Source organism: Fragaria vesca, linkage group LG4 (genome assembly GCF_000184155.1).
Source record: "Fragaria vesca subsp. vesca linkage group LG4, FraVesHawaii_1.0, whole genome shotgun sequence".
NCBI lineage: Eukaryota > Viridiplantae > Streptophyta > Magnoliopsida > Rosales > Rosaceae > Fragaria > Fragaria vesca.
This window is the reverse complement of record NC_020494.1, coordinates 18,792,535-18,802,467: the sequence shown is the minus strand read 5'-3', so window position 1 is coordinate 18,802,467 and position 9,933 is coordinate 18,792,535. Positions and strand designations below refer to the sequence as shown.

At 40.0% G+C, this 9,933-nt stretch overlaps 1 protein-coding gene across 1 annotated transcript; it reads right to left on the bottom strand.

The window, feature by feature from the left end:
- Positions 1-4,874: 4,874 nt before the first annotated feature.
- Positions 4,875-8,662, bottom strand: LOC101307687. The gene is made up of 5 exons (XM_004297346.1): positions 8,454-8,662; positions 8,318-8,368; positions 6,635-6,812; positions 6,167-6,528; positions 4,875-5,606 (listed from the first exon to the last, which is right to left on the bottom strand). The coding sequence occupies exons 3-5, from the start codon at positions 6,738-6,740 to the stop codon at positions 5,046-5,048; spliced, it is 1,029 nt and encodes a 342-aa protein (XP_004297394.1). The 5' UTR covers positions 6,741-6,812; positions 8,318-8,368; positions 8,454-8,662; the 3' UTR covers positions 4,875-5,045.
- Positions 8,663-9,933: the final 1,271 nt, after the last annotated feature.

Sequence of the window (9,933 nt, the reverse complement as noted above, 5' to 3'; positions counted from 1 at the left end):
CGCACTCTTGAGGGCACCAGAAAGCTTAATGAACCATTGGCGTGAAGCTTGCTTTAACCCATAGAATGATTTATGCAGCTTGCAAACTCGTGTCTCCCCCTTTCGACCAAAACCAGGAGGAAGATTCATGTAAACATCCTCATATAAATCACCATTAAGAATGCATTATTGACATCCAACTGATGAAGATGCCAGCCACGCAGGGAAGCAAGACTCAAAAGAACACGTACTGCAGTGAGTTTGGCTACAGGAGCAAATGTCTCACGATAATCAATCCCTTCAACCTGATTGTAACCCTTAGCAACAAGGCGAGCTTTGTACCGCTCAATGCTCCCATCTGGATTGTATTTAATCTTGTATACCCACTTGCAACCAATAGGCTTCTTGTGAACTGGAAGAGACACCAAACTCCAAGTTTTGTCGTCTTGGAGAGCTTGAATTTCACGTTGCATGGCAGCACGCCACTGCGGGTCTAGGACAGCTTCAGAGAAAGAGGCAAGTTCTCGATGCACAGTCATATTAGTGGTAAAGGCTTTATGGCTAGTGGAAAGTCTATCATAAGACAAGACATGTGATATAGAATGAGGAGTACCGGAGGGACTAACCTTGCTTGGAGAAGACGACGGAACAGTACGAGAGGGGAGGGCTGCTTCAATGTGAAAGCCCTGCAATGTGGTCGGCAGCTTGGTAGGACGAGTAGAGCGGCGGACCGGTTGAGGGACTGGCACAAGTTGGGCAGTGGTGGAAGGCAGAAGAATGGGTGGTGATGGATTAGGAGTAGCAGCGGAAGAAGATGGAGCGCCTGAGGGCACATCAGAAGTGCTAGAGGGCGCACGGGCTGGCGCGTCAGGAGCGCTCGGCTGCGTGGGGGTAGGAGCAGCAGGGGTGCTCGGTGGCGCGCTGGAGTGCGTGGGATTGTGCGCGGCAGGAGCGCTGGAAGGTGCAGGATTGGGCTCTGAAGGAGAAGACGAAGGTGAGGGAAGACCAGTTTGGTGAGTGGTGGAAGTAGAATCAAGATCGAAAAGATATGGTGAGGAGAGAGATATGGATGGACCCAGATTTGTTGATGATGGACCTGGATTTGTTGACTTGGCCTGATATGGAAACACACTTTCATGGAATATTACATCCCGTGAGACAAAGACTTTCTTGGCCTCCAAATCATAAACCTTATACCCCTTTTGCCCATTAGGATATCCAAGGAATATACATTCAGTGGATCTCGGATCAAACTTGCTTGGACGTGAAGGATGAGTAGAGGCAAAACAATGGCAACCAAAAACCCTTAAGTGAGAATAATTAGGTACCTGGTGAAAGAGCATTTCGAAGGGTGTTTTCCCATGAAGAATTGGAGTAGGAGTGCGGTTGATTAGGTAAGAAGCGGTGAGAATGGCATCCCCCCAAAACTTTTTAGGCAGATGAGCTTGGAAAAGAAGAGAACCGGCAACATTTAACAAGTGTCGGTGCTTGCGCTCAGCAACACCATTTTGTTGAGGTGTGTTGACGCAGCTAGTTTGATGAATGATTCCCTTAGATGAATAAAAAACTGGCATTTGAAACTCAAGACCGTTATCACTAGGAACAATTTTGACTCTTGTTTCAAACTGAGTTTCGACTAAATAAATGAAGTTGACAAGTAAGGTTCGAGTTTCAGATTTGTGTTTCATGAGATAGACCCAGGTACCTCAAGAATAATCATCAACAATAGTTAAGAAATATTGGGCACCCGATATAGAAGGGACATGGTAGCCACCCCAAATGTCAACATGAATCAATTTGAAACAAGACTTGTTGAAAGTAGTACTTAAAGGAAAAGGTTGTCTAGTTTGCTTAGCCAAAGGGCAAACCGAACAGTTATTAGCATCACAATTTGTGTTTGTAAGAAAGGAAAATAATGAAAATACTTTGCTGGAAGGATGTCCAAGTCTTTGATGCCACAGAATAGGTGATGAAGCACGAACCACATTGCATGTTCCTTTCTGAGATGAACTGAAGCAGTAGATGCCCTCCCTCTCAGTTCCCATCCCAATCATCTTCCCCGATCGTAGGTCCTGTATGGCACAAACTTGTCTTAGAAAAATTGTAATGAAAAACGAGTCAAAAGCCAACTTGCTTACAGAGATCAGGTTTAGGTAAAAGGATGGGACACAAAGAACATTACGAAGGACTAATTGGGAGGACAATGTGACTGATCCTATATGTGTGACATGAGCAGATGAACCAGAAGGTAATTTGACTGTGTGATTAAAAGCGGGTTTTAAAGTAGTAAGATATCGTGAGTGACAAACTATGTGATCACTCGCACCACTGTCAATAATCCATAATGGTTCTTGTCCATTGCATGAGAGTGCAGCAGCCTTACCAGACAATTCCTCATAGTTTTGAATGTTACCAGGCTGTCCAACTTGATTTGCTGTTGCATTCTTGGCTTTGCTCAACAAGGTCAATAACTGGTCACACTCTTCAGCAGAGAAGGGCAAGCCATTCACACCTGTACTGAAATCGCTTGGCGTCATGACATGGTTGCTCCTGGATTGAAACGACCCAGCACCCAAGGCAGCCTTCCTGCGACGACAATATTCGTACGTATGACCCTTAAAATTGCAATAGGTGCACTTGAGATGTGCCCTACAATTTTTGGTGCTATGATTGTCTCTATCACATTTTGCACACTTCGGTTTCTCTCCTGTGCGAGTTTCTTGATCATGGCTTCGCACTGCTAGGGCTGAAGACTCAGCAAGGGCTACTGCTTTCTTTTCTTGTTCAAGACTGTGGATAGCAAACGCAGTTGATTCGGCAGGCGTTACTGTCTTCCCAGCAACTTCGGCTTGCTTCTCATGACGCAAGGCAAAAGCATATGCCTTATTTAAGCTTGGAAGTGGCTCTAATCCGATGACATGACTTCTGATATTGGCAAAGTTTTCGCTGAGCCCCATCAAGAACTTCATAGTTTTCTGCGTTTCCAGATAACCTTTGATTTCTGCTGCAGCCTCACAGCTACAAGGAGGAAACGCACAAAGTGCGTCTTTTTCATCCCAAAGGGCCTTCAGTTTTGTAAAGAAGGACGTGACAGATGATGTGCCCTGCTCACAATCATGTATTGCATTCTCTATATGGAACAACTGAACAGTATTAGTATGTGAAAACCTTTCTTGCAATTCAATCCACATACCTCTTGCAAGTTTGCAATGGACTACACTGTCCGCAATTGGCTTTGACATGGATGCCAACAGCCAAGTCTTAACCAAAATATTGCAACGGTCCCATTGCATTTGCTCTTCAGGGTTGACAATTGGTCTGGTGAGGGTTCCATCAACAAACCCTTTCTTGTTCTTGATAGTTAGAGCCATAATCATGGATTGAACCCAAGCTATGTAATTGTCTTCCATCAATGGTTGTGACACAAGCACTGCACCTGGTTGATCTGAATGATGAAGATAAAGTGGATGGTTTGAATTCTCCCATGGGTCTGGGGTTCTTGCATTGGTAGAGGTTGAATCTATTTTCTGAAGGACTAACTTGCCTTCGGCATTGGTGTTGATATCATCTCCTGCCATTGTTGTTATAGGATTTTGATAGGTGTTTAGGTCTCAGAATCGATGCTCTGGTACCATAAAGAAAGTGATATTGTGAAGAACTAATTTTCTTGATTAACTTTTAACAGTTTGTACAACATATATACACATCTATCAAGCTGTCTAGATCCACAATTCTAGTTGTACTAGGACTGAATAAGGTAAGACTAGATTTTCCCTAATGTGAGAAGATTACATCAAACTAACAGGGATACCAATCCTAATTACTTAGGATTGCTTCCTTCCACGTCTTCAATACTCACAATGTTCATCACTTGCCATACTCTCCAAAGAAAGTTCATCTACTACTTCCAAGTCATGTATCTAGCTGCATGCCTGCATAGGGATCGAACTGAAGTTGTGCATCTGCTGCCGCCGGTTTATGGTGTTGCATTTCCTATATCCTATTCTGCACTAGATAGGGAGGAATCTGTCCATCATTTCTTGAAGTGTCAATTGTGGCCAGAAGAGATTGATGAAGAAAGTGGAACTGAAAAACAGCTTAATTTTATAATTTAGTTGGAGTTTTCTTAAGCCCCATAAGCTTTGGGCCACCCACCTTAAGGAGTATGGCTGAGACCACCCTCCTTGCTTAACTTTGTTCAAGATTTGATAAAGTAAGGTCACCAAGACTGTCCAACACATCAATATTTGGGCATTCACATTGTTCTTGTACATTACTTCTCAGAAGCTTGTTGGGCTTTCCTTGTTGGTTTTCTTACATAGATTTCGATGTCTTCTGAATTATAATTTGATTTATCAGATGATATCAAAGTATTAAACATGTTGTAACCAAAAAAAAAAAAAAAAGTAATTAAACATGTCCATGTGAGAAACTAGATCTGATCTCAATGTGGCAAAGCTGCATGCCTGCATGCCTCTGTTGAAGCATAATAGCCATGTGACATGTGCAGCAGCAGCACAGCAGCTAATATAATTATAAACGAAGAAGAAGGCCTCGACACTTTCTCCTCTATCCAAGCCAACATCAAAATCAAGTGCGTGATCACATGAATACTGCTGCTACGAACCATGAGGAGTGTCTATACTTTCATTATTAAAGTGAACAAACTTCATGATCATATGGTGTGGCTGAGATCCTGAGATGAACGAGATCATGCAGAAGACAAAACAAAATGTCATAGGAACTTGTTTTGATTTTTGAAATTCCACTTTGGATTTTTAGCCATGGCATTGTTTCAATTGCAGCACTAGTGAAAGTGCTGGTGTAGCTTCAACAGTTATACACTTATTGGTGTTATAAGTAGGAAGAACACAACTCCAGAGACGCCAAGATATGGATAAAGTCACCACACTGTAATAAAGTAACTGTTTATATGCTCATTTCATGAAGACAACTAGGATACTCCGGATACAATTTTTTGATTTCAAGTAAACAGTACAAGATCACACACATTATATATCAACAGTGCCAATGATTTATCATGTTACTTTGCTGGCTTCAATAATTTACGACAAGTACACTTGGAAACTAGCCGTTTTCATTGACTCGCATACGGGGCAAACACTGATGAACTCATCACAGTCCTTACATAAACAGAGGTGCCTACAGGGCATCAACAAGATAGACACCTCCTTTGCTCGGCATGCTTTGCATGCTCTGCAATCCATTTGCTCCTTCAAACCTAGGTAATTCTTCGACACAGACTTCGCTGGCACACCTTGAACAGCGAGGTAGTTATTTGGATCAATGTATGAGGCAGTGTCATCAACTTCACTGTCTCCAAAACCCTCCTTCCCTAGGTCAGCACCCTGTGAAATTGCTTGCTGGAGGTTGCTCTTCAGGACATTAACAACCGACTCATTGTACTTGGCTCTGTAATGCCAATTCTGGGCTTCGACAGCTACCTGTCTTATTCTATCAACCAATTCTCGGTTCTTACGGTTCATGGTCTCAATCTCTAAGTCTTTCTCCCGTAGCTTTTTGTCTACACCTTTCTCTATAGCAGTAAGGAAAGAAGCCATATGTCTCTGCTTCATGTCTCTTACCCCCTTTGCCATGTGTTCCTCCTGTTTGATGAGCAAGCAAACAACAGTACCAAACTATCAGACTACAGATCAATCAATTGCACTGGTCATCAGAAATATGTTATGATGTTCGCACACAAATCCTTGACAAGTTGATATATACTACCTAACATGATCATCCTTCAAAGACCATATGGTATCCATCCAGGACACCAAAATGAAAATGACCAATTTCTGTTAAACTGGAACCGTTGGAATAGACTGTTTAGTATTCAAATGGGTATCCAGCATATGATTAAATCATGTGTAGACTTGTAAACAATGAATAGTCTGTGATGATCATCATCAACAGACATAGTTAGAAGCATCAGTGAGCATTGAGATGAGTAAACTTCCAAATTGTATGCCTACATAGTGAAGAGAAGTGACAGGAATTAACAGGAATTATGAGAATATGACTATGCCTCATCTGTATTAATATATAAATCTGTCACCAACACTGGTTCATGATTATTCAAACATTTATTGATTTCGTTTCTAAAAGTCAAAACAAAAAGACAATAGATGGGGAATTATGAACAATAAATATTTCAAATAAATACCTGAATTTTGATGTACTGATCAAATTCTTCCTTTTGCCGATCAAGCTCGGTCCTAATATTGTCCCCTAGGGATAGTATCATCGACGGTGCTGCTGTCATACTTCCACTGGCAGAGGTAACAGATGAGTTTCGCTCATCATCATCATAAGATAGTCTTAAACCTGTTGATACATGGTTCGGGTTTGGAATGCTAACTGAGCGATCAGCTTCATCTTGACAAACATTATAGTTCAAAGAAATTTGAAGCTTCTGCTGTCTTGAGATATCTTCAACTTCCCTGGTTCGTTTATTAGGCCGAAGCATGGGTGTGATATGCTCAGTTCCAAAATAATTCACTGGATCAACATTACATCCAGCTGATACTGCAAAAAGAATTAAAAAATCATTCTTCTATAAATGGGATCTCTGATGCTGAAAAGAAAAAAGATTTGATTACATTGCAACACCAACAGCAGAAGGGGAACTTACCATTTCCAAACAATTGCAGCTGATTTGCAGCATTTGGTGGATAGGGGAAGCGGTTTTCATCCACGAAAACAGGTAGCATGGAGTTAGCATTGTTGCCCCCCAACATCTTATATGAGAAGCTAACCTACCTCAAGGATTATGCTTTGCACAAGTGTTGGTAAAATAAGCAAGACTTCCCCTGAAAAGGACAAAGAGGAAACATTAAATCCTATATCATGAGAAGCTGGCAATGGCGAAAAACCTTACGCTTTAAAAAGAAGCCAAGGTAGCAAAAATACAAATCAACCAAAAGTTTTAACCAATTCAGGAAATAATCTATTAAAAGGCATCTAGGGGTCAAACCCTAACCATAAGAGGGGCTTGTACAATTATAATTCTAGTCCAAGTTACAAGCACACACGTGAATTCATGTTTTATCTTTGAGCAAATACCATGAGAAAATGAATCTCACATAAACAGAATGTGGGATATGCTTTTGAAAAGCGATACGTGAGGTGGTAAGTCGGTTAGTGAAAGCAAGAAAGGACATAAATGATAGCTTAAACAAATACTTCATATAGATCTTTTGGATTCATTTCAGAAACCCAGAGCTTTCATGGAGTAATGTAGAAGATAACAAGGATAGGATTAACCTATAAACAAGGAATAATAGGTAATCCATAAACCACAGCCAGTCCAATGCATATTGATTTGAATAAACACAAACGATATAATGTAGGTAATATATCATGCAAGGAAACAGACCAAAACAATAAATCTCCTTATATTTAGTCAAAAATTTAATTTCATAAGAGCTAGCATCTGTATTTATTAGGTTGATCTTGCATATAACAACATGTAGCCCCTCAGATAGCTACCGTTATAAAAAAAAAATTCACTTGAGTTGAACTACCTATTACGTTAGGATCAACAGCCCAATATGGAACACAACAGTATTTATTGTCGTTTATTATATAACCCTACACAAATACTGCAAGACTATGCTCGAATGCACGTGCAGAAGCTTGCAAGAAGATACGAAAGAATGCACAATATCTAATCCTATACCAATTGCACACAAAATCAAACTCCTCATGATTAGAACAAGACACCGACATGCACCACAAGCATGCAACGCAAGTCTCAGTAGTTCAGTTCAGCTGAAAACCTAGAACATACAACCCATACAATATAAATCTGATATAATCATTAATCGGCACATGCATCCCTAAATCTAAAATCCTTAACTAGCAAATCATCATCACCATCAACAATATACCACAAGGCCTCCTGATACATCTCTGTTAGGAATTAGAAAACAACATAAAACTCTAGACCTGATCGGAACCACGTTCAACCAAAAAAACAAAAAAATCAATCACACAGACTCCAGCTCAAACAACGGCATTTACCAACAATAACTGCAACAATAGACACACTGCACACCAGAACTAGATCATATCATATGATCGATTCATATAACCAAGCTCAACTCATAATCAGAGCTGCTATGTCAAGTTAATCATTTTAAAAGTACTCAAGACTTCTTTTTTCAGATTCAGAGCTTATCGAATCCTGAAAACCAGCATCACAAGAAGATATGCAGCATCTAAAAAATCCAAAAAAATCAAAACTTCAGATCTTTTCCAATCAAAAAGAAAAGAAAAAAAACAAATCTTGAGCATAGCAGATTAAGCAAGTTACCTCAGCACCCCAAACCCACTATAACCCAAGTTTCAACAGCTAATCCAGATCCTGCAATCACAACCCAACTCAAATCAGACCCAGAAAAACCCAAAGGTTCAATCTTTTTCCAAACAGTGAGTCCAAAAATCCATACCTCAATCAAATGTACTGCCTTTTTCAGATAAGAACACCACAACAATTGTTGACGATCTATCAAAGATATGATCTATCAAAATATACAAGACCCAACAGAGAGCAGAGATGAGAAGAAAGATGCAATCTTTGGGAGAGAGAAAGAGAAAGAGATCGATCTCAGAAAACGGGTCACCCAAGAAAAGAGTGAAGCTTTTCTTTTTTATTGATGAAAGAAGAAGAAGAAGAAGGAAGAAGAAGAAGAAGAAGAAGAGAGATATATCAATGTCACAAAGCATCGGTTCTTGTGGTTACGCAAACCATTTTCGGTTTTTTTTTTTTACCTTTCACAGTTTCACCTCCCCCAGAAAAAGTTAAATTTTGAAAGTTTTACCTTTGAGGTTTGTGTCGTTTGGATTGGTTCACTTGTTTGAGCAGTTCTTCAGACTCTTCTTTTACTTTTTTACCAGTGTTCCTCCTCCTTGTTTTACTTCTTGTTTTACTTTCTTTGCCACCACAAGTTTTACTACCTTATTTACTGGACTTTAATTACCTTTCCTTTCTTCGACTGTTGAACAGGCCAGTCCTCACTAACAGCCATTCCTAAAAAAAATTAATTGCCGCAATAAATTTAGCTTGGAAATAACGATGCCAACAATTACCCTATTTAATGGTTTTTTTACTTTTTTTTTTTTCAATTTTTGATTTCCCAATGTTTGCAAAATGCAGGCTAACAGAACAAAACGTCATTTTCAGTTTTTCATGACCAATGGCCAAGGGTAAGGTCTTCTCAAACCGTCATCACTTGACTGTTCGATATGTTCGATCAGTTAATAAGAGAATATTATAGACACATTCACACACTCAAGATACTTCCTTCGTCGGATCACATAATTTTGTAACGTTGTAACTTATCGAGTGGTCCAACGGCCTAACTCATGTCGGAGCACAAAACTTGTAGGTGGTATGGTAATATCACAAGCATTTTGTTTTGTTTTTTTGGTTTTTGGGATTAATAATTATTTGGTGGGAGGGGAATAATAATAGTGGTGGTGATGGTGGTGTGGGTGGGTAGTGGGTGCGAGACGGAGGCCCATTAGTCAGAATTATAAATATAAAAGCGGGAAATACGTCTCATGACTCATGCCTCTGATCTCCTCTATGGAGAGGTGGGCCCCACCCGCTTTGTTTGTTGGCGGGTAATTTTTGGCGGGTGAGCGGAGAACGGAACGGACAGAGGGGATGGAGCCATCGGATCCCGTCATTTACGGGAATTCGAGACCAACAACACGGATTTAGAGGGTGTATTTATTTTTTTAATCACTAATTAGGTTTTATTAGCTTTTAGTGCATCGTTTGTGTGATAACAATTAGGAACGATGGTAACAATTAGGTTTAAAGAACCCTTTCAAAAAAAATTAGGTTTAAAGAAGTAATTGAAAATAAATTAGGTGAAGAAATTGAAAAGAAATTAGGTTTAAAGAGGTTGTATGTGAAACCAA